The sequence below is a fragment of the Helianthus annuus genome, chromosome 17 (genome assembly GCF_002127325.2).
Source record: "Helianthus annuus cultivar XRQ/B chromosome 17, HanXRQr2.0-SUNRISE, whole genome shotgun sequence".
In the NCBI taxonomy this organism is placed as follows: Eukaryota; Viridiplantae; Streptophyta; class Magnoliopsida; order Asterales; family Asteraceae; genus Helianthus; species Helianthus annuus.
The window spans coordinates 170,757,173-170,783,561 of record NC_035449.2 but is presented as its reverse complement, the minus strand read 5'-3'; the positions used below and the strand labels follow the sequence as shown (position 1 = coordinate 170,783,561).

The 26,389-nt window shown below is 33.4% G+C and overlaps 1 protein-coding gene across 1 annotated transcript; it reads right to left on the bottom strand.

Moving 5' to 3' along the window:
* Window positions 1–1,972: 1,972 nt before the first annotated feature.
* LOC110925229 (zinc finger MYM-type protein 1-like) lies at window positions 1,973–2,956 on the bottom strand. Its single transcript, XM_022169195.1, has 2 exons — window positions 2,865–2,956; window positions 1,973–2,762 (listed from the first exon to the last, which is right to left on the bottom strand). The coding sequence occupies exons 1-2, from the start codon at window positions 2,954–2,956 to the stop codon at window positions 1,973–1,975; spliced, it is 882 nt and encodes a 293-aa protein (XP_022024887.1).
* Window positions 2,957–26,389: the final 23,433 nt, after the last annotated feature.

Genomic DNA, 26,389 nt, shown 5'->3' with positions numbered 1-26,389 from the left:
AAGTGGTGCTTGTCAAGGAAGAGTTTGACAGAATAGTGAAATCACGATCCGAGATGGCCTTCGACGTGACCGAGGAGAGGTCAGTGGTCCGGGATAGGTTGAGTAGAAGACGACTTTGGACGTGGTCGAGGTGAAGACCGGGGTGTCCAGGATAGGTCGAGTTAATCGAAGGCTTTGGGCGTGACCGTGGTTGAGGTCGGGAGTCCGGTAGAAGTCAAGATGATTCGAGAGGAGACGGTGATTCGGGTGTCGTGAACGAGTGGTGTGAACAAACCGATTAAGGGGGTGATTGTTGGGTTAATCGGGTTTGGTTCACGGGTTACGGTTTGTAAAACGGGTTGGATTGGAACCGGATCAACATGTTAATAGGTCAAACGGTTGTGAGAGATTGTTGGTTAATGAAGATTTAGTCTAGGGTTGACCGAGTAAATAGGTGATCATGGGGATATGGCACATGGGATATGATGAACCATGTTACGTGGGGTGTTTTATATTGTTTTTATTTCCTATATAAGCATGTTTAGATATAGTTTTTTATTCAACTCTTGTAACCTTTGATTCGATCAAATTAAGACAGGGCCGTCTCCGAAAATCACAAAAAATTTTTTGGCCCTGTTCGAGAAAAAAAATTTGGGCCCTATTCGCAAATCTTCATATAATATAAATTCATAAATCATTCAATCAAATAACCCAAAATACTACGATAATTGTTATCAAATAGATAAAACAAATTAACAAAAATAATGTAGCAAAAATATCAAGTTATAGAACGTACTTGCTAAGCGAAAAGTGTGGTTCTTCTAGCGTTTTTTGAAGAAAAGCTCTCGATCAACTCCTTATAATCCATAGTATCTAATATTTCACTTTCAATAGAAATTGTCGCCAACCCGTTTACCCTTTCTTGTGACATTGTAGAACGTAAACAGGTGTTCAACAACTTCAACTTTGAGAAACTTCTTTCTGCCGTTGCCACGGTTACCGGAATAGTCAACAACACTTTATATGCATTTATAGCATTAGGATAAGTTGTACTGCGTTGGAAGATATAGTCTAAAACATCAAAAGGTTGTCAATGTGTCTCGGTAAAAATGTCTTAATCAAGTTCAACTCCGTATACAATTATTTAGCATCAATATCGGACTCTCCTTCATACTTCAATGCATCTTGAAGGCGATGACAACACTCCTTAAGCTTGGCTTCATTTAGAGTCTTCAACTTTTTTGGAAACAAAAACCCAAATATTTTTTCGAACTTTTGGTATTGTTCAAATCTTGTTTCAAGTGAAAAAATAGCTTGATAAAAAATACATAAAAAATAATTTACTCTAAAATCCTCCTCGGGTGAAAATGTTACTTCTTCTACACTTGATGATTCATCAAATTGTTTTTTCCTATATATCACACGTTTTTGACGGAATTCCCCATTAACACCTATTTCATTTGCAATTTCTCTAGCTTCATCAAGCGCCTTAGAGAACCCCACTTCTCTATAATTCTTAGAATATTTAATTAATTTGTCCACATCATCAATAGCAACATCAAGAACAACATCTTTTGATTGCAACCGTTTGCTCACCACATTCACCTTTGATAATAATTCAAACCATGTGACAATTTGTGCCAAAAATTCAAAATCACTAAGTTCATACTCTTCTAATGATTTAGCTTCACTTATGATTTTAGCATTTCTATCCGTCTCCCTAACTTCTCGTAAAGCTTTTCTTACATCTCCAAGTTGATTTTTTATAGGCTTAATACTATCTATACGACTTTCCCAACGAGTAGTAGACAATGATTTAAGAGTTAATCCTTTAAGATTGTCTTTCAAAATTTGCCACCTATTAATAGAATGGGCAAAGATAGTATATAACCGTTGTATTGTTCCAAAAAATTCTTTAGACTTAGTAATTGTGTTAGCCATGTCACACAATGCTAGATTTAGACTATGACAACCACAAGCCCTATAGAAAGCTCTAGGATTTTTTTTCTAAAAATCTAGTTTGAACTCCTTTGTTTTTTCCTCTCATGTTTGCCCCATTATCGTAGCCTTGACCACGCATATCACCAATATCACCAATATCAAGACCAAGCGACTCTAATTCCTTACATGTAACTTCAAAAAGTCCTAATCCCGTGGTATCATTAACAACCAAAAAACCTAAAAATGATTCCTCAACGGTCATAGAACTAGAGTTAAAATTCACGTACCTCACAATTATGGACATTTGCTCTTGGTGACTTGTATCAGGCGTGCAATCGAGAATGATGGAGTAATACTTTGCTTGCTTAACCTTCTTGATGATTTCGATTCTAACTTTATCCCCTAATAATTGTATCAACTCGTTTTGAATATTGTGGCCAAGAAAGTGTACATGACACTCCTCATTCAAAACATGGCGCACATGTTCTTTCATAATCGGGTCAAACTCTTCCAACATTTCAACCAAACCCAAAAAGTTTCCAATGCCTTTTTGATACAACTTCTCATTTGTCCCACGAAAAGCTAAGCCATATTTTGCAAGAAATTTCACAAGCCCCACAATCCGTATAATGACTTGTTTCCAATAATCTTTTTCTTTTTTAAATTGCTCATATGCCACTTTGTCAATTGTTTCTTTGCATTTCAACCTTTGACGCAATTCAAACCATTCATTCATATTCTTGAAATGTTCTAAACCAACTTCATGTTTTTTAAGTCTACCACTAGCATGTCTCCAATCCTTATAACCCTCATCATCCAACCCACCTTTCGGATGCCCCTTTCTAAAAAATTTACAACAAAAACAAAAGAGTTTGTCAAGTTTTTTCGAATACACTAGCCATTCTCTATCACACGTCTCCCTATTTGATAGAATTCTAGTGTACATGGTATTAGAAAAATGTCTTCCAAATTTATGCACGGGGGCCTTAACATCCATATCTCTTTTTGGACCTTTTGTAACCAACTCTTTAATCATGTCATTACTAAGCCCACCCCAATTTCTAGGATCAAAAATATCAATATCCGGAACCGGATTAACATCATCTTCATCTACGGTATCATTAACATTATCTTCACCTACGTTCACGTTGTCTTCACCTACGGTCACATTGTCTTCGCCCACATTACCTTCTTCACCTACGGTCACATTGTCTTCGCCCACATTAGCTTCTTGACCCACATTATCGTCACCCAAGCTAGAACTAGAATTTTGAGTTTCTTTTGAAAAAAACTTGTTTATTCGGTTTTGTTTTACGTCGTCCGCCTTTCTTTTCTCTTCCTCTAGCTTCCTCTTCTTACGTTTTTGATGGCCGGATGGGTATTTGTATTTAGGAACGGGAGTCATAATTTCTAAATATTAACAAAAAAAAACATTCATTCAAAATTTCAATCACATTCACAAGACATCATTTAACAAAAATTATACATTCATTCAATATTAACAAATAACATTCATGATTTCATTCAATATTTCAATCAAAAAGACATTCATTCAATAAAAACATTCAATGAAAACATTCATATGAAATCGAATCGACTGATATTATGAAATCAAAAAGAAAAATACATTCATTGATTCAATCAAAAAACGAAATCAAAAAGACAAAATCACAAAAAACATATGAATTTTCGACTGATATTAACATACCTCAGACTGATGATAATTGCGATTTGCTACTGATATACTCCGATAATCCGATTGACCGATTCGATTCCGAAATCCTTGTCTCCTGACTCCTGTGCGTGCAATACGATTGACCGGATTAACCTCGACCTTTTGTCTCCTCTGCGGCTCTGCGTGATGTGACAACTGTGTTCTGTAGTCGTGGTTCAATATAAAACAATGTTGGTTATCAATAAAACAATGTGCTTTGGTGTTATTATATGTGTTTTTGTGTTATTATGTGAGTTTTTGTGTTTGGTGATTTTGCAATTTAATTAGATTCCGATTTCAAGCTCTAAATCGCTTTCTGGAAGGTTATACACGCACTGATGCGTAAATATAACCAGTTTAATGCAACAAACACTCCGGAATAGTGAAATAGGCTTAACATACCTTAAATAACCTCCACATAACTTAGAAATAAGTTTTGGATGGTTTGGTGTGTTGAAATCAAGTTTGTTCGATCGCAGGGACTATTTGTGCCAAACTGCGAAACTATACCGATTTGTATAGTAACGAACGTTCCGGAACTTGATCATAAGTTAAACATACCCTAAATATCCTATACATATCTTAGAAATAGGCTTTGAGGGGTTCGGTATGCTTAAATGAACGTATTTGATCAATAGAGACTAAAAGCGTCAAAAGTGCATAAGTTTGCATTTTTGCGCATATCTTACGTCCTGAATATATCTGGACATCCAAAAATTTATGTAATCATTAAAATATTTTATTTTAATGATTGGCATGATAAAATTCCATTCGTCGCGTAATTTGGATCGTTTTTGCGTTCATTACGATTTCCGCCATAATTAACCGAACAACACAACCGTACGACCAAACGAACCGACATCCGAGATGTTTTGAGCATATTTTAAGATCCCTATAGTTTAACTTTATTTTAGAGCCTTGAAATGGGGTTAAAGAGACTTAAAAGTGCAAAAAAAAATCAAGTTTTACAAGTGCAGGGACCATTTTTGAAATTTCTGACTAGATTCAATGAACCTAGTCCAATTTTGAAGGTTTGATGGTTTTAACCCATGGTTTTGCAAAACCATGGGCTGGTATTTAATGGTTTATAAAATACTATGTGCCATTCTAGGGGTGCCCATGGTATTACAAAACCATGGGCACATGTGTACGGTTGAGATTAAATCACGTTTTTCGACGAACGATCTTAACGGTTCAAGGAAATCTATAAATACCCACCCTCACTTTCTTCCCAAAGCACACTTGAATCTGATTTTGGCTCTCTAAGTTGAAGTTTATGCTTCATACCTGAGAGTAAATCAGATCAAGAGCTTGCGGGGACCTTTTGTAAGTATTCTTTCGTTCTTTTCATTCGTTTTTATCGTTAAAGTCAAACTGCGTTTGACTTTCTACTTTGACCAGTTTATGGTCAACGCGGAGTTCGTTTGAACTTCATAACGTGAGCGTAATCATGATGGTTATAGTCCCTAATGACTATACCTACTGATTACCACGTTATCTAGGCTCAGTGACGAGTCGTAGTTTCGGCCAAAATGCGTATTCTCGCGTATTTTGTAACCAAACTACTCTATGGTATCAAAACCGTTTGTTTTGATATCAAAACCTGTTTTCTAACTTAACTAAACATGTTTCGACATGTTTAGCTCGTCACTTTTTAGATTAGTGCTTGTGTAGAGTCGTAAGTCAAGCAGACTAAACACCCGCTTAGACTTTCGAACACGACCCGTTTGGTCGATCATTAGGATCCGACCAAACATACTTAGTGACTATAGTTGTATAGGGAATAACCTTCCAAGGTTATACCTTACGGTCAGTTAGGTTTAATTAGTCGCATGATAAGTAGTTTATATGCCTTAGGTAAATTACCAAAATACCCTTTTCATACATAATTGGTGATTAAGCGTGTGTAACCTAAACTTTTGTCACGTAACTGATTATGTAACATATTTAAACATAAAGAGGCATATAATACTTGTCATAGGACTAGTTAGACGTCTCGAACGCGCTTTTGCGCGCACGACGCGTTAAAGTAGCGTAAGCTACCTTAATGGGTCACGATGGGTCGATAGCACTTAGGTTAGGTTTCAATTTCGGATGTAGGCTTTGTTAAACCATATCACATGAGTTCCAACACTCATTTGGTTTACAAGACCTCATTCTATCCAATCGTCCGATTTAGGCGTCTATTGTTTGACTAGTGGTTCGATTACTAGGTGCTACTTGATTTCTCTGGTTTGCTTGAGTTTGCTTGAGTTCTATTGATTGAGGATACTTTGCACTTCATGTGAGTACATAGTTCCCCTATTTTACTGTTTTTAAATGTTTTGGGGTGATTCATATGTACAAAATGTTTTCAAGGTTTAAACGATGGTTTCAAAAACGATTAAAACGATTTTTACAAAACTAATAACGATTTCAATAATGTGAACAAAACTTGATGGTTGTAGTTACATAACAAATGACATTCATTAATTTTGGCCCAACCGACCAGTATTAGGTTATGGTACCATAGGATCTGACAAATCCCGTTACTTTACTACACCCATGGTTATGTGTGGGGGTTGTGGGTAGCGACTGAATCTGATGTTTGTTAACTTACCCTTTGGTGGTTTGTTAATTCGAGAAGCGAGAAGCAAGGTGATCGAGTCACGAAGGTTTGAATGTTGTTAGCAAGACGACCATAAATAGTTTTTCACAAATTAAAACGAGGATGATTTAAACGATTTTAAACGAGTTAACGATTTCGAAACGATTTTAACAACTTAAACGATTTGGGTAAACGATTGGTTTTTGGTTAGTGTTTAGATAACGGGACGGGTGTAATGTGATGAAAACATGGTGGATACGCCGCTGGTACTTCCTATATATAAGTGTTTTTATCATATTACATATCGTGGCGTTATTTAGTTCACTTGGGTAAACGATTTTGAAATGATGTCATACAACGATGTTTTTCTAAGAGATATAAACTATACGAGTTTTTAACGAGTTTTTACAAGATATTTTACAAGTCGGTTTTCTAAAACAAATGTTTTTGGGGTTAAGAAGCATGGCTACAAGATTTTATAAACTATAATCAACTTTATTTGAGTTGGTTAATTATGTTGCAATACATTTTTCAAAACAAGGTTGTATTTGACTCTTGTAGTCTAATAAAGTACTGCAACATATAAACGAGCCATGATTCCGATACTCTTATAAAACCTATGTACTCGCCAGCATTTCTTTGCTGACTAAGTTTTTACATATGTTTCAGGTGTTGATGCTTGATTGATTTCTAGGATGCATGCGTCACATAGGATCTGGACAAGGCCTTAGTGACATAACAACTATGATAGACGATATAAAACTTGTTTGTTCTATGTGTTAAGACAATGTAATGTTTAATTTTATCAATAAAACGAAACTATTTTGTATCCATGGTTGTGAAACAATAGCTTCTGTTGCAACACTCCCCGACGTTTCCGCCACGGTTTGTTGTCCTACGTGGTCGGGGTGTGACACGTGATCAGCGTCTTTTTGTTTCCAAAATCCCACTTTCCCTCGTTCGTGCGTGAATTTTTTTAATCATCTGGGATTTCGGCCCTTATTGTTTGTATTTGGGCCTATTTCAATTCATTAAAACCTGGGCCTATATAAGAACATACAAAATTTTCGTTTTTTTTGGGCCCCATGCTGGTTTGGGCCCTGTGCACAGGCCCACTCTGCACATGGGCTTAGCCGACCCTGAATTAAGAGAACACAGTTTGTGTATTACTTGAGTTTTGTGTGTGTTTGCCAACCCTGAAACCAACAAGTTATAGTTAGTTGGTATTACCTATAAAGATTCCGTTAGTTAAGTTAGAAAGTTGTAGTATAAATAGATGTAATACATGTAAAACTCACTTCTACAAAGATATAGAAATGGTTTGTATTGCTCTTGACTATCAATTGATCCGTGCCTATGTAACACTATGTGAATCAAAATGATAGAGAAAGATATAACATAATATTGTAATTCTTCTTTTTTTTTTTTTTAGAAAAATGCCCGGATAGTCTCTTTGGTTTCGCCTTTTTTCACCTATAGTCCCTAACTTTCTAAAATTACCTGAATAGTCCTCAAGTTTTCAATTTTTGTTCCCGGATAGTCCCTGAAACGGATGGGGGTTAGTTTTTGGTGTTAAGTGGGTGTGAAATTACTAAAATACCCTTATCATAAAACAAAATATATACACCCACATATTATCCCTTTCTCTTCATCCCTGCTCTCTCTCTCTCTGGTACCACCACCATCGTCACCTCCACCTCCACCGCCGCCATCATCACTGACCACTACCACCATCGTCACCTCCACCTCCACCGCCGCCATCATCACTAACCACTACCACCATCATCACAACCACCCCTGCCACAACCACCACTTAACACTACTTCTCTCTCTTCCTTCTCTACCATATTCACCCTTCACCGTCACCACCTATCACAATCACCAGCCGACCAGCCCCACCCACCCTACACCCTCTTCTAACCCCTCATCTCTTCTGAAACATATCTGAAATCAGACCATCGAGTGTAGACGACGGAATTGGTTCGATTTGCAGGTACGATTAGGGCTTCGATTAGGGATTTCTACCGGTAGAGACTAAGGGGTTTTCTGCCAGGTAGAGACGAAGGGATTTTCTGCCAGGTACGATTAGGGCTTCGATTTGCAGGTTCATAGGTGGGTGATAGTGGCGGTTTGGTTCGATTTGCAGGTTTGTAGGTGGGCGATGGTGGTTGTGACTTGTGTCAATTGTAAGTAGATTTAGACCTTTGCAACTGTGAACTAAAGTGATGATTATGCCAAAAATGGACAGCATATCTATTGTTGAATTTCTTGAGTTTAATAGATGGGTATTGGAGTATAAATGACTTTTAAAGATGAAGATGGAATCATGCGACAATATAATGGCGGGCCAGTGGTGATGGCAGGTGGTCGTCCGATGGTGGGGTGGTGATGGTGGTGTGTCAGTGCTCGGCAGGTGATGGTGGCTGGAGATGGTGGCTGATGGTGCATATCTGGTAGAGAGAGAAGGGTTGTAGAGAGAGATGGGTTTTAACCATGTGGGCCCCACCTGATTTAATATACTAATTAATTTATTTTAATGACTTAATAGTTATTTTTTATATTAAGGGTATTTTAGTAATTTCACACCTACTTAACACAAAAAACTAACCCCCATCTGTTTCAGGGACTATCCGGGAACGAAAGTTGAAAACTTGGGGACTATTCAGGTAATTTTAGAAAGTTGAGGACTATAGGTGAAAAAAGGCTAAACCACAGGGACTATCCGGGCATTTTTCTCTTTTTTTTTTTAGTATATTTACTCGAAATATAAGTTAAGCTTAACAACGTTGCATTCTAGGTAATCTTGTAGGGATTTAGAGACTTCAAGTCAAACTCAGAAACAGTTAATCCTAGCTAGCATCTATATATGAATTAAAGCTGATCCAGTGATTCCACCCTTTAATGTTTTATATCATGATTAAAATTTACAGATACATGTCATTACCAACATAAATATGGCAAACATACTTTGACTGAAAGTCGCATCGTGTGGCTACCCCTGTTGGGTTTTGTAATAAATAGCCGATATTGTAGATGTTATCACAATAATATGATATTGTATTCTTTGAAATTAAGTAAAAAAACTTACAAGTTACAATATATTGCAGAATAGTGTACATACATATATTGTTGATCGGTTCTATTTAAACATAAGAGAAAACATAAAAACATACTTGTCACCGCACACAGTGCTGTGGAGAATCTAGTGAGAGAAGAAGCCATGGAGTTCGACATCTTTGTCAAGGTGGTCTGGTTTCTCCTTAGGGTGCTAACTGATGATGGTGATGATTAAACCGAAAAGGGTAATCGGTTATTGGAGAGGAGGTCGATGATGATGATGTTATGATTATTAGGTTATGTCTAAGTGTGTAACCTTTTAACCTCTACATAATTATTCTTATATAAGCACGCAGGAGGAAACCTAATTAGTTAATAAGGGTAATATGGTTCATCAACAATTACCAACTAATTATTTAATAGGTTATTATATATTTTGATCTATATTATGTAACTGATTATAATGGATACTAGATTAGATATAACATAATATATATTTAATATTACATATATATATAGGTATATATATATATAGGGGATCGCTAAAATGAAAACCACCTCCAGTTGTAAGAACTGAGAGAACCACTTTCTAGCCTTTAGATTAAGGAGATGGATGGATGAGATTTAAAGTAACTAAAATTAATATTAAATAGATTTTGTCTTATTATGTCTTTAATATTTTAATCCAAAAGGGTAGTATAGTAAAATTACACTATTTTGTCTTTATATATATATTATATTTAATTGTCTATTTGTCTTATTCATTAATTACTTTATATTAAAAAAACAGAATTTTATGTTAAACAATATTTTTAAATTCAGATTTGTATAATAATTTTTTATTAAAATCATTTTTTTTTAATTCAGATTTTGTGATATTTTTTTATTAAAAAAATATTTTTATTAAGATCTTTTTTTAAATTAACATTTTTTTAACAAACCGAATTTTTTTGCGCGCTGGTTTTTGGCGTCCCGTTTTACCGTGACGTTTTTTACGTCCCGTTTTTTGCGCGCCGTTTTTTATGCTCCGTCTCCGCCGAAATTTTTTTCACCCCGTTTTGCCCCAATTTTTTTACGCCCCATTTAGCCCCGTTTTTTTGCGCGCGGTTTTTACGCGCCGTTTTTCCACGCCGTTTTTTAAAGGCGCCGTTTTTTCTCAATCGGCGTTTTTTTAACGCGCCGTTTTTTCCGACGTTTTTTTCGACGTTTTTTAACGTAAAACTTTTTACGTTTTACTAAAAAAACTTTATGTTTTACGTTTTACTAAAAAAATTACGTTTTACGTTTTACGTAAAACTTTTTATGGTTTACGTAAAACTTTTTACGTTTTACGTAAAACTTTTTACGTTTTACGAAAAAAAATTTACATTTTACGTAAAACTTTTTAAGTTTTACGTTTTACGTAAAACTTACGAAAAAATTTACGTAACACTTTTTACGCTTCACGTTTTTACGTTTTTACGATAAAAAGTTTACGGTTTACGTTAACAAGTTTACGGTTTAACTTTTTTTTTTTACAAAAACGTTTTTACGCAAAACCGAACGCAACAGAAAATCGCACACTCGGGGGGTGTCTCAGATAGTTTGCTATCATCATCGACGCCTCAAAAAAAAAAAAAAACCCAACAAACAAAAATCAAAAGAACGAGTGGATTTTTGAAAAAAAAACGAAGTTTTGGCGAAAAACTTTTTACGTTTTACGAAAAACTTTTTACGTTTTACGTAAAACTTTTTACGTTTTACGTTAAAAAGTTTACGGTATAACTTTTTTTTTACAAAAACGTTTTAAGTTTAACGTAAAACTTTTTACGTTTTACTAAAAAAAATTTACGATTTACGTTTTACCTAAAACTTTTTACGCTTTACGAAAAACTTTTTACGTTTTCCGTTTTACGTAAAAAAATTTAAGTTTTACGTTTTACGTTTTACGTAAAAGTTTACGGTTTAACTTTTTTTTTTACAAAACCGTTTTTACGCAAAACCGAACGCACCCAGAAAATCGCACACTCGGTGAAGCGTCTCAGATATATTGTTATCATCATCGACGCTTAAAAATAAAAAAATAAAAACCCAACAAACAAAAATCAAAAGAACGAGTGGATTCTAGAAAAAAAAAACGAAGTTTTGGCTCAGATTTTCCGATAATCAACGGCTGCAAAATGGGGTTGCAGGTTCAAAAACCTACCCTCCGCCGTCCTTGCCGCGCCATTGTCAGTTTTTTTTTACATCATCACTGCCGATTCAAAATGAGGCACCATATTCAACTGTTTTAAACATTCAAAAGGGACAAGAAACATCATTCAAACATATTTCAAGCCCAGATTCAACATTCAAACATATTCAAACGATTTGAACATTCAAAAGGGACAAGATCATCAATCAACAGATTCAACAGCAACAAAAACCCAGATTCAATAGCAACAAAACCCCATATTCAACAGATTCAACAGCAATAAAAATCCAGATTCAACAAAATTAAAAACCCAGATTCAAACCCACAAGACAAAACCCACAAAGATTCAAAACCCAGATTCAAACCCAGCACCACCAAACAAACATAATCAAATCAAAAGCGTGATGTACAGACCCACCACCAAAAGCATCTCTAATATAAACATAATCAAATAATCATGATGTACAGACCCACCACCAAACAAACATAATCAAACCAAAACTCATTCAAAAACAAACTGTGTGATTGCAAAAACAACAGAAACAATATCGAACCTTTGGACCCCCCCCCCCCCCAAAAGGGCACAAAGCTTCCAACAAGCCCCTTTGCCCACTGAATCAAGCAAACCACCACAAAATCACCTCAAAAATGAACCCCTACACATTTTTACAAAATCGCAAACACAATTGATCAAAACCCAACTGATTCAAAACACAACTTGAATCAAGCAAAACACAACTTGAATAAAAATCCCAACTGAATCAAAACCCACCTGCTAACGTCACTTGCCGGAGCCCTACCGGCTGCTACGCTACCAATCCGTCGCCGCCGCCGTCCCCGTTCTCGACACCACTGCCACAGTCGCCGTCTTTTGTACCCACCACTCAAACTCCGGCACCACCGACGTCGATGGCACCACCGGCACCACCAACATCGCCGGCACCACCGACATCATCATCGCCATTAATCTCTCAGATGAAGAACAAGGCTCATGTGTGGGTTTCCACATCATCATCGCCAGAAGAACTGGTCTTTGAAAAAGAGAAAAAAAACACACAGAAACTACCTGGCTGGCGTCGGCTGGTACAACCACCGGTGGTGGCGGTGGCGGTGGCGGTGGAGTCGTCGAGATCGGAAGACGTGGCAACGAAGATGATGATCTTCATCAGAGATGAAGATATAAAGGCTGAAGATGATGATCTTCATCAGAGATGTGAAAGGCTTTTAATAAAGATTGTGTATGTGTGAAGATGACGATCTTCATCATCAGAGATGAAGAATGTAAAAGAGGGGTGAAGATATAAGAGAGAGAAATGTGAAATGAACTGAGATGTGAAAGCTTTTAATAAGAGACAAGACATACATGATGGACATGACATGTAAACAAAATGACCTAAATACCCTTTTGGTTGGCATGATCCTATTGGTTGAAAGTGGTTCTCGCGGTTCTTACAACTGGGGGTGGTTTTCATTTTAGCGGCTCCCTATATATATATATATATATATATATATATATATATATATATATATATATATATATAGTGGAGGGTTCAAATGAGAAGAATTTTTTTGTAAGAAGAAAAAAGAAGAAATTTCAACCAATAAGAATGTTTCATTTTACTTCATTTAATATTTGTATTTAATTTTAATATAAGGGTATATTGGTAAACTTACTAAATCATTAATGTGTATTCTTCCCATTTAATAACTAGCTAAATTAAATTTGTAACTCCTTCTCAAAATATATATATTTTTTCAAATAAAAAAAACAACTTAATTTAAAGTGTAGAATAAATTAATAGTTGTGTAGGAAAAATCACGAGTTGTGTAGAATATATTTCGAGGTGTGTAGGATAAATTTCGACTGTGTAAGATAAAATTCTATAATGTGTAGGGTATATGTAGGAAAATTTTGATATGTGTAGATTTTGTAGAGTATATGTAGGATAATTAATAATTAGTTGACTAATTAATTAAAGAGAGAAAAATTAATGATATGAGTTATAAATGAAATAACATTTTACTAATCTGCCCTTTCTTCTTTTTCTTCTCACATTAAATTTCTTCTCAAATGAACCTTCCCCTATATATATATATATATATATATAGGGGAAGGATAAATCGAAAACCCACTTGAGTTGAGAAAACTCAGAAAACCTTTGTAAAAAAACTATGTAAACTCAAGATACATTTCTAAAAAAAATAGGAAATGTAATATACATATATTTGAACATTTTAAAAAAAGAAACACAAAAAAACACCAAGTAGTTTTTTTTTTTAAAATGTTACAAAATTTCAGGTTACATAATATCTATGTCCAAAAAAAAATGTAATATATAAATTTTCAACATTTAAAAAAAAAATAGTAAGCGTTTTTTTCATTTTTTTTTTCATAAATAGGTCCGTGTACATTTATATTACATTTCCTATTTTTTTTAGAAAAAAATAAAAATGTTACATAGGGTTTATTTGGGTTTTCTCAACTCACATGGGTTTTCGATTTATCTTTCCCATATATATATATATATATATATATATATATATATATATATATATATATATATATATATATATATATATATAGAAAGTATAATGTACTTCAAGGCTTAACCTACATTAACATACATGACAAAAAATATAACGTGCGTTATTATCATAGAACGTGCGTGATTATAGTCCCATGCGTGATTATGTGGTCCCATGCATGATTATGTGGTCCCATGCGTGATTATGTGGTCCCATGCGTGATTATACCCCTGATCCAACGGTTACCATTGTCTCCTACGTGATGTATGATAAGGCTTTTTGTATGTTAACCTTACTCTCTCTCTCTCTCTATATATATATATATATATATATGATAATCACCAAATACAAAGTTCAGCCTGTCTTTCTCTTTTTTAAAAGTAAAGGAAATATTTTCAACCATTTAATCACTGTGGTTAACATTATGCAGTGACAAAATCCTAATCAATTCTTAGGTTGAAGCCTGAAGGACAAAAAAGAAATAAGCACAATTGTCTTTTGCGTTGGTTAAATCTAGTTCCATTAATTTTCTAAAAATCCAATACCTTTTTAATTCTATTATGTGTATATATATAATTACAAGGGTAAATTACACTTTTCATCGTTTGTATCGAATCGCAACGGATAGTCTTTAATTTCAATAATTACAGTCGCAATCGTTTTTTTTTTTTTTTTTTTTTTTTTTTTTTTGTGAAAATCATATTAAACGTTAGCTAGGTCCTTTACCACTAACTTAGTTAATTTTAAACGTTAAGTCATATTACATACAACTCATGTAAGGGCAATTATGTCTTTTCACACCTCTTTGTCTTCCCCATATTTCTCCATCTCTCACACCAACATACAGAACACATATATTTTCTCCATCTCTCTCTTTCTTCTCTATAACAGCCAGTCACCACCATCATTTCGACCACCACTTCCGACCATCGCTAAAAAATGAAAATTCTGTTGCCAAAATAATGGAATCGGCGGGCGGTGTTGTTGGCAAAATATGTGAGTAACAAAATTTAATGGAATAGATGGGTATTGGGTGTTGTGGTGGTGGGTTGTTGTGTTTTTTTTTGAACGGTAAATTTGGATCACTGACGGACCACTGGAGTTTCATTGTGCCACCAGCAGAACCATCCGATCATATCCATCTCCACTAGACAATAATGCCTATACAGCAATTCAGGAGGAAACCCAATAAATCTGGGAAAACCCCCTTTGTGGAAATCGATCCCATGACCTAATGGTCATAAGTCCCCCTTGGTGGGTTGTTGTGTTAGTGGTGGTGGTGGTGGAGGAGAGGAAGGGGAACAGATATGGTATATAATAAGTTTTTTAATTAGATTGGTAAAAAGACTAAATTACCTTTCTTTGATTAAACTTAACTGTAAATTTTAACTGTGTTAGTGGTAAAGGACTTAGCGTGTAATGTTTTTAACAAAAAAAAAAAGGACTGTCACTGCAATTATTGAAGTTAACGGACATCCATTGCAATTCGATACAAACATAAAGGACAAAACATATAATTTACCCTAATTATAATTACGAACTTAGGTTATACCTTTGTTTTAGTATTATTATCTCCGTCAATTTCTCCCCTTACATTTCATAATTCTCCAAATTCATTTGCTAAAAAATTAATTAATACTGGGGGATATGAATCTTTAAGCAAACTAATAATTCAATATGATAAAAAAATTAAAAAATAATGAATTGAGTAATAGTAAATAAAAGTTATTAAAAAGGTAAAGGATCACGTGTCATTCTACAACAAGATTTTGAGTGAGTATGTAAAATTACAAAACTGCCCCTATTCTAAATAAGGTCTTCTTCTCCAACATTTTGCCCCACCTGCAACTAATCCGATTAACACCATTTTCACTCTCTTTTTTTTAGCTTAAACACATTTTACTTCCACTATTCTTTCATTATCAATTTCATGTGGCGCGGTGTCAAATTTTCATGGGGTGCGGAGTCAAAATTGAATCGTACATATACTTATAAAACCAAAAGTTTATAGGGTGCGCCCGCCCACCTACGGATCTAAGTGGGTCCGCCCCTAGATTTAGCCTTAATTTGAAAGTTTTACTTCAGTTTCGTTTGGGACAGAAGTAAACTATGTTTTTTTTTTCAAGGAATAAAAATTGTATTTTTGGTATATGATGTATATACATTATTATTTTTATAACATGCTTAAAAAGTCAAGTTTGGCATTTTCGGTATGAAAATGCTAGTGTTTTAAACCTATTTTAAAACAAAAAATAGAACTTATTTTTAAGCATAAACTAAGTGATAAAATGTATGTAGTAAGCTCATGATGTTAATATATGACTTTAGACGATTTTCGTTGCGTAAGTTGACGCGTTAAAAATTGCCAAGTTTGAGTAGTGTTCAACTAAATATAAGCAATAATATTTAAGTGGAAGGTTCAAATGAGAACAAATTTTTTATAAGAAGAAAAAAGAATAAGTTTCAACCAATAAGAATGTTTCATTTTACTTTATTTAATACTAGGTTAGAACCCCGTGTATTACACGGGTTGAATAAATGTAATTTTATATATTAAATAATAAAAAAGTTATATCTTTGAGAACCCCATATATTGTATGGATTGAGTAAATTTAATTCTATATAATAAATAATGAAAAAATTTACATTTTTAAGAACCTCATGTGTTATACGGGTTGAGCACATGTAATTTTATAGGGGTTTTTAAAAATATAACTTTTTTTATTATGTAGTATACAAAATTTGATTTATTCAATCCATATAATACATAAGGTTTATAAAGATATAAAATATTTTCGTTTACCCCGTATAAACATTTTTGAAATAGGTTCTATCCTTAACTACTTTAGTTTAATAAAATAAATAAATCATTTACATTATATTAATTTATATCGAAAGGATTAGTCCAAGCGCTATGTGATGTGTTAACCATATGAAAACGCATGTTTTAACGTATCCGATTGAACTCGATATATCCTATAGTTGCATTGCGATTGGATCAAAACGTAACGTAAATCGGATTTATATCGTACAATCATAACGTATTATACGCGACCCGACTAACTCGAATTTATATCGTCAAGGCAAAAACTCTTTAGGGGGTCAAAGTGACATTTACAAAGTTCATAAAAAGTTAAGTGGTTAAAAATTACATTTCTTGAACTTAAGGGCTAAGAAAGAGTAAAGATAAAATTTGATAAAGTTTTGTGGTAAAAAGTAAACTATAACAAAATTTTAAATATTATATTATCTCCTATACAAATTGTTTAAATTTATATTAAATTTAATTTTATAATTATTTTTTAATTGATATTAATTATCTACAAAAATAGATGGCTTCAATGAGTGACATGTGTCCTTTTATTGATTTCTTTTATTATATAGTATAGACTAGCCTAAGATCCCGCGATTTTCGCGGGTGGCTTAACACAAACATATAATATATACTGGCAATGAGATAAACTTTGTAATGAAAAAACTTTTCAATATAAACGTATAAAAATATGATTTTTCTCACTTAGGTAAATATGTTTTGATTCATTTTTTATAGGTATTGAGATGTTATTGTACAAATGATTTTATAGCAATTTTTAGAACCCGGATAGATTTCTTTTTTTTAATTATTTTTTATAACTTTGGTTATTTGATATATATTTTATTAAATAAATCATTTTTAACCAGTTTTGACCTTAACGTATATTGAGCGGAACACATATTGACATGAACCTATTTTGAGCAAAACCCGTTTTGACTGACCCGAACCTATTTTGACATTAACATATATTGAGCAGAACAAATATAATCAATAATCAATAATCAATGAAATAAATCATAGTAAAGCTATTTATGATTAACACATAACTAAACCATACAAAAAGTAATTTATTCGGTACACATGCTAATTGACAAATACTCTTTGCTACAAAGTAATCACCGGTAGGATTGGGTGGTGGAGTTCTTTGCCCGAGATGAAAAAAAAAACTACATATTAAAGCACGCACACAATCATATATTTGTATTCTTTTTCAGATGTGGCAAAATTGTCGTGCCAACAGGCTGGGTAATGAAAACACTTTTTACTTATAGAAAACATTAAAATAACGTATGTGCTAATTATGATTGAAGAAAGCAGTAGTACTATAATCATAATGTAAATCTAAATATATAACTAATAAAAACAAATGTAGGAAAAATTTAAATAGCATTAATCATAAGTGTATAAATAAAAGTAATGCAAATAAAGTAATATTACATAAATTCCTCTATTTGTCCAAAGAACATTTAACTTGTCCAAAATCACCTCATTTGCTTTGAACATTTCTTTGTTAATCCTATAACTTTTGAACAAACATTCAACTTATTAAGGAGCAGCTTGCAGGTACACATCATTCATTCCTCTTACCAGATGCTTCCCAAACATGTATATTCAGTTGCTTTGTTTTTATCAATTATGGCTTTAGCCACCTTTAAAGCATATTATAAAATAATGACAGAGAAATCATACACATGGCATTAGAGAAAATATAAAAAAATATGATAAATAACATTATTAATGATACACATATATGTATTTTATATATATACACATAAACATAGACCTACCTACCTATTTGTAGGTACTGATCTTGCCAATAGAAAGTGTTTACAGTCCATCATCAAGGTGTCTACTTAGACCATGCGTAGTGGTTTGAGCAATAATGCCCCCACCCATTGGTGTTTTCTGGCATGTGGCAGTCCAGTCAGCATGGGGACATTATTGGGCGTTTTTTGCAAAAGTGGCGTAGCGGAATAATGCCCAATAACGCCCCATCCAATCATTACACAATTATTTATTTTATTTTTAAATTAAAAACTTAAAATACGTCATTAAATTAAAAAACCAATACTAAAAAATTACATTGCAAAAATTTAAGTTTCATAAAAGATCCAAATAAGACTTTTAATAAACAAAACTTTAGGGGCTGATATAGCATTTTTGAAACTTGAAATGTTAAAGATATTAAAGTTTAAACTATAGGGGGATAATGTGTCAACATCAAAGTTTTAAAACAAACTACAGGGGCCTTCTTCTTCTTCGTGACCTGAACCTCCATCAGAAATTCCGGCAAAAAATCCGGCAAACTCAAACCCCACATTCCATCTCTCTCTAAACCCACATGCCCTCATTTGATTGGCCAGTCAAACCCCCTTTGAAGCGTGATTTAAAAAAAGCCAAATACCAAATCGCCTAAAATAACGCCCAATCACGCCGGTATGTAGTGGTTATCGGGCGTTTTTGGCCTTTTTTTCGAAATTTTTTTACAAAACACGCCCCATTACGGGCGGTCTTATAAACAATAACAATCATACCCTAAGACAAAAAAGCAAAACAAATCGACTAATATTATCAGCACCCTAACTTTGCATTAATCATCATTTAAGTTGTTGCATGACACGATACCCAATGATGAACTGAATTTATAAAGCCTTTAGGCTATGCTTTTAATGTAGTTAGCTAAAACAAACGAAAATATAACAAACTTCCCATTATCTCTGTTGACATCTTCTAGCATATTCTAATTTTCTATATGAAATATATATAAGCTTCAGTTTTATCTATGGCAAAGAAAGATGATATACCATACAATTGCTTTATATGCAACAATTTAACATATTATTACTTTTAAGAAAGGTACCCAACTTAACACTTAGTTCTAATGGATTGGCTACAAAATTGTTCAGATCGACCACCAATGCCCACTCCAGGACTCACTCCCATTATCTTAAAAATCTAAACGAAAAAACAAAGTCAGTTATTGGCTATAGTGCATTAATCGATCAAAACATTTTCGGTACCGAGCTCATCCTTAGGTAACACAGCGAAAGTTAACCAGAGTGTAATTTTGATGCTTAAAACCTCCTAAATTATTTTATTCAAATGCATAGGTTCCATTAAAAAAATTAAAATAACATATCTTTAACAATCGTTTGGCATGCTAATCATTAACCAAAAGCATTGGCAATTTTGGGAAAAGAAGTGCTTTGTGTTAACATGAACTCACCCGTTTCGGCGGGTACCAAGCATGCCTTCTGAAGTAGATGTTGGGTTTAGCAAACTCATATATAAGAAGCATCAATGTGTAAAGCTACCTTCCCCTGTTAACATTACATATGCATCTGCAATTATCAAAAGTGTGTGATGAATAACCTGACATCAAAACAAATATCATGAGTAGATTAGTCGGCATCTATGTTTCCAGCATGTTTGTAAAAACTTCCGTGACTGTCCTTCGCTTGTATACTTTTCATTATCTTACTTTGGAGGAAATTTACACTTTTTAGACATAACCTATTTTAGACTCTTTTAAATATTCAGGTGTAAAACAAATGTCTTTAATGTCAGCTTGTCCTAGATATCACACATTACTAAACAACTTAAATCCAATTCCCTTCAATCTTTTCCCATCTCATGTCTCCCACGGCAATACCTTATAGGATCAATATTAACGAAGTGAATTACAAATATGGACATTAACTTCAGTTAAAATAAGAAAAAAATATCAAACATACCTGCATGAGAAGATTAGATAGTAGGCGTTAATTAACTCCATTAGACACAACCGGTGAGAAACACTAAGAAACTATACCTATAAAAAAACAAACAAAAGTCATTAAGAAACACTAAGAATCTATACCTATAAAAATGTTAATAGGTTATATTTGGTCTGTTTAGACACATTTCTAATTCGGATCGCTTCGGTTTTCGTTTAGGTCCAAAAAACTAACTTGTTCGAATATCAAAAGCAGTTCCAATTCTCGTCCAACAGTATCCACATGCAACAATACATTCCCGCTGGCTCGTAGAGTGAAAACATGTAACGTTTTATGCAGACTAACCTGTTCGAATATCAAAAGCAGTTCCAGTACTCGTTCAGCAGTATCCACAGGCAACAATACATTCCCGCGGGCTCGTAGAGTGTTTAATATAGCCTCTAAATTTTCAAGACACACAAAAATATGATTGTTATTTATAAGAATCGGTTTGCAAATTTCGGTGCACGCAAATAGCTGAATGAAACATATTTTTTTCAGACTACATATTTTAGTTAAAAAATACCTAAAAATTTATGATCTCTTTAACGTCTAGAAGGTTGATTACTCAAAGCATTATATGCATCTGTTATAAGAACTGCAGGACGAACAAAAGACTCCAAAACTGTTCCATTTAAATGCCTAAAAATAAAAAATCAGCAACAACATTATGCAACGGAATAAATTCAATATATTTGCAGTTGGTATAGGGAATACCTCTCTTTGCGACGATTATAGTCAACAGCATATATAACATCTTCTCCATATTTAGTTATTTTCTAAACGATACCGCCCAAAAGACGACCAGCAACATGAGGTGCAATCACAATACCCTCCCCTTTTCCTGAAATAAGTTCATTGAATCAATAAAATAAATGTAAAGTGGACTTAAAACTGAATGATGAGTAATATATGGAATTCCTTGGTACCGTCTTTCTCAATGACAATAACCGTCGTTCTACAGACTTCCGTTGCCATATAGGCTGTTCAATTGTTGGAGCAGCAGGAGTTGTTGGTTCTTTTTCTTTTTTCTCCTTTACTTTTTTCTCCACTGATGCTTTTGTCTTGCTGTTACTTTTTTCATCACCACCCTGCTTTTTGCGCCTTTTTTCGTTCTCTTCTTCTCCGGGGTCTCTTCATGATCCTCTTCTTCCGTCTTTTGAATCAGCAACTTCTGTATCCTTATTCTCAGTCTCCTTGTCTGGAGCTTTCTTGCCATCAACTTCCATTGGCTCACTCTCGGGTTCTTCCTTCCATTTTTCTTCCCATCCTTCTCATTCTTTCTCATTTCAAACACGCACATTACACCTGACACAACATTGAAACATTAAAAGGTAACGAAATAATAATATTCTCCAAAACTCGATTAAAAGACAGAAAATTTGCATAGCATGATATGGAATGCGGATGGTATTGCTGTAATTACAAAAGAATTTGATCTTTGATTTGAGTGCGTGTTTGTTTTTAGCTATAAAGAGTGTTCACTGTTCTAAATTTGACTTTTAGGCTTGACTGATGTGCAAAATGAACCGAAGTCAGCTTCTTTTAGTAACCCATTTTACATATCAATTTTACTTGTGAACTAAAAAGATACTTGACTAAAGCTCCTCTTTTCACAACATACTTGCAAATTATTTGAATCGACTAAGAAAATTAGTCACCAAAGTCACCAACAATGTAAATTAAAAAGCCCATTAAAAATTTAAGAAAATAGCATATCACATAATAGTCAATGAGTAAGAAAGCCGATGACCATTGTTAATCTAAACCCATATTTAATGTTTAGGGTCTTCGGCTAAGCTTTGGCATTTACTAAATGGGCTTCTTTCAATTATATTACTTTATAATTTGGGCTTAATTTATTCTATAACTTTTGGGTCGCAATGGTCCGGGCTTATAAAAATTGGGATTTTAATAACATCAACTATCCTATTTTTTGTCAGGGGTATCTTCGTATTTATTTAGGGGTATCCTTTGTATAAAACCGAAAAAAATACACTACGACTACGGGGTTGAGCCGTAGCGTGTGCTTCCCCTATTATTACGTGGGCTCCGCCCCTGCCCTCAACTGCACCACCAAAACCTTTTGTCCCCAAAACTGAAACGCAACCCAACCCATTGCTAGCATCTTAATTATCTGCCAATTTACTAAAGCTGACAATTTAGTTTGAAAAAGAAGATAAAATACAATTATAACTTAATAAGTATTTAAAAAAAGACAAACCCTTGGATGTCTCATGAATGTAACATGAAAAAGGTACCCGGGAGAATGGCATAAGTAGGCTCAAACAATAGATTAGGATATAATTCATTTATTCTATACTCCATTATTCTCAACATAAAATTTAACTCAAAACCACACCCTCTCAGGCTTGTCTTTTCATACCATACAAACAGGACTAACAGGTCAAAAACAACCTTTTGATACAGGTCGTTGACACAAAAATAACTTCTTTTACGGAAAATTTTACATTTTTCAATAACTAACTGGTGAGTGGTGTGTCAATATGATTACAAAAACTACTACATTAAAGCTGAATGGTTGGCAATTTACCTGGTCAATCTAACCTTTCACAAGACCAACATAAATATTATGTTATGCGCTGACTTCTTTCTTTCGTCGAAGAGGTGCAATGAGATGACCAAAACATGAATGGAACAATTGGCCCTTAGCTTGCTCAAGGTTTTTTTTTCGGCTGCACAATGAAAAGGAAAAACAATATTATATCAGCTACATCAACAAAAACAATCCTTATTGGGTCAATAACTACATATAGAAAAGGCTCTTAGAATTAAACCATCTTAGGTAAATAACAACCAGGAGGCATAACACACCCATTGATAATCCCATTACATAGAATTTGGGACCATTTTGCAATTTATCAGCTAATTCTTGAATATCAAATGCTTCACTTTTAACAATGCGCTTTGAATGTGGATCACTCTCTTTAGAACCTGCTCCGTCAAATGAAAGAATGTAAATTTGCAACTCCTCATATAACCCCATCATTATCAAAGGGCATCTTCGACATTTGAAATAGTCAAACACTCTCACAAAAGTAGGTAGAAAGATGGCTTAGCATAAGATATTCCAGTCCACACCAAAACCACGAGTGGGACCCAATAGTCCAATATAAAAACTTCTAAACCACACTTTAACGCCACTATATCAGAACCCAAAACAATATAAAAGGCACATGAATTGTTTTATTAATATATAAGTCTCGTACGATTTACCGGTACTATAACGCCAAAACCTAGTGCATCCAGTCATCGTTGAAGTAATGAGGATACCAAAAGAGAAAATGACTACCAGTAGACCATTCGTATAAAAACTACCAGTAACCCTTCTCTAAAAACAAAGTATCAAATCTTTATTTGTAAATTTTGATAAATTTGACAGTTCCATAAGTTTAAATGACTACCAGTAGACCATTCGTATCAACTGATTTTTTGATGCAAATCGGATTTAAACTGTTGAATCACAATGACAAACTTATTAACAATGACAATCAAATAAATATTAATTTACATCAATTCAAATAAAACTTAACACAGATATTACATAACAATCGGATATAGGGTTTCATATAAACTTGATAGAATGAAAAAAATCAGAAATTAAAATTATTCAGCATCCAAATCGGGTTTAGGGTTTTGCATAAACAACATATTCTTATAGAAAACCATAACTTAAAACCCCAAAATCAACAGATTTTTCAATGACAATCCAATTTAGGGTTAATTCAACTTAAACATAATTTTAAGACAATAAAGAAATGAAAGAACACATGATAATGATTAAAGAAGAAATTTCTAATAAACAACTTACAGATTTGTATATTGATATGAGAATTTCTGAATCGAATTAAGAAAAGGTAGACGTAGATGAAGAACCAGAAGAATCTAAATCTAAATATAAAACAATCTATATATGTAGATCCAACGAATTTCATTGTTATATATGGAAACGGAATGTATTCTTGGAAGATGATTGGAGTGAAGGTGAAGAGATTATTATGTGAAACGGTGTAGCCTTAATTAGGTTAAAGAAAAAAGAAGGAAAAGAAAAGAAGCGTGAGGGATGTGGTTTTGGCGGTCATGAGAAGTAAATAGGTATTAGTCTAATGCCAAGTGTCAACTAATGGGTTAAGATTATGACAAGTGGCTAAAAATTATTTTGTTTTATTAGAAGTAGTAGATTTGCATTTAATATTAATGTAAGGGTATATTTGTAAACTTACATAGATCATTAATATCTAGTCTTCCTTTATAATAGCTAAACATTAAATTTTTAACTTATTTTCAAAATATATTTACTTTTTCAAAAATTAAAAAAAATTAATTTAGAGTGTAGGACAAATTAGTAGGTGTGTAGGATAAATTACGAGTTGTGTAAGATGAATTTAAGTATGTGTAGGATAAGTTTCGAAATGTGTAGGATAACTTTTTATGTGTGTAGACAATGAAAATTAGTGTAGAGAATAATAGTCTTTATGAGTAATTAATTAGTTAAAGATTGTAATAAATGAGTTGAAAAAATAACCACTTAATATTTTACAATTGTACCCTTTGTTCCTTTTCTTCTCAATTAAATTTTTTTCTCAAATGAACCTCCACTAATATTTAAATGACTAAAATATAACAGTTACATGTATTTTAATATGGAAAAGGAGTTTATTTGATTAAATGATGAATTTTAAATAGTAAACGTTAGGTGTTTCACTAATAACGCGAAAACGGTGATACTGTGAAATGAATGTCAAAAGCGTCAAATTAACAAGTTTTAAACAAAATATCTATACAGTGGCGGATCCAGGATTTTTTTTCACTGGGTTCACTTTTTTAGATACTCAAATTTCATATGACTGAACCTAAAAAAAATCGGGTCGGTTCGATAGTTCGAATCAGGTAAGGTTCATCACATAATTGGTTGAACAAGTCAAACTGGTTAAAGTCAAATGGACATCAAAAACTCATACCATTTATTGTAAGATTGTAGTTTCCATTTTCAAAAATGATAGATCTTCGTAAATAAAACATGATGAGGAAGTGGTTGCCCATCTTATGAGTAATATTACCTTGTAAAAGAGGCCCCAAACCCCACCTTCACCAAGCTTACAACCATCTGAAAAAATGTTTTGTTGCATTTACTATTGTGTTGAAGTCAAACAATGGCAATTCCCAAAATCTTCCTTCTTTTTGTCACTGCCAAAGTTGTTTTCTCGAACCATAAAGATTAAGATTTTAGGATATAGCAGAAACATTACCATTCTTATTCTTCTTCTGCTTTCTTTTACTATAAACAAACAAGCATATGCCCTAAAAGTAGCTCACGGAACAAAAAATATTAATTGCGCCTCATACGGGATTCGAACCCGGGTGTCTTGGGGAGAATACCACAGACATAACCAGTTGAGAACCAAGGCTTTTTTGTTTATGGGTTCCCATTATATTTTACTTATAGGTTCCTTTTCAGTTTTTATGTATATTTACACTAAAAATTAAAAACCGAATGGGTTTCTGGGAACCCATACTTTCTTAATAGGTCTGCCCCTGTATCTATACTCTTAGTAATATAAGTATTTTAATCTTAAATTTAAAGGTTTATAAATATTTATTAATATAATATAATTATTATTAATAAAGTAAAAGAGTGACTTTTAACACTTAATAACTATGGACTTGTAGTAAAAATGAATCACCCTTTATTGCGAGAACCAATGTGAACACAACCAAAAAAATCTAAAAAACACACAATTTTTTTAATAAAAATCGCTAATTTTCTTCTCCAAAAAAAATTAAAAACATTTTTTTATTGACGAAAAGTAGCAGGTTTTTA

What these genes read in the sequence shown, in the direction of transcription:
- LOC110925229 (XM_022169195.1), bottom strand. Translation starts at nt 2,956, where the DNA reads ATGATTAAAGAGTTGGTTACAAAAGGTCCAAAAAGAGATATGGATGTT. An exon ending in AGACATTTTTCTAATACCAT is followed by an intron (nt 2,763 to 2,864) that starts GTACACTAGAAT and finishes TAAATTTTTTAG; the next exon opens with AAAGGGGCATCCGAAAGGTG.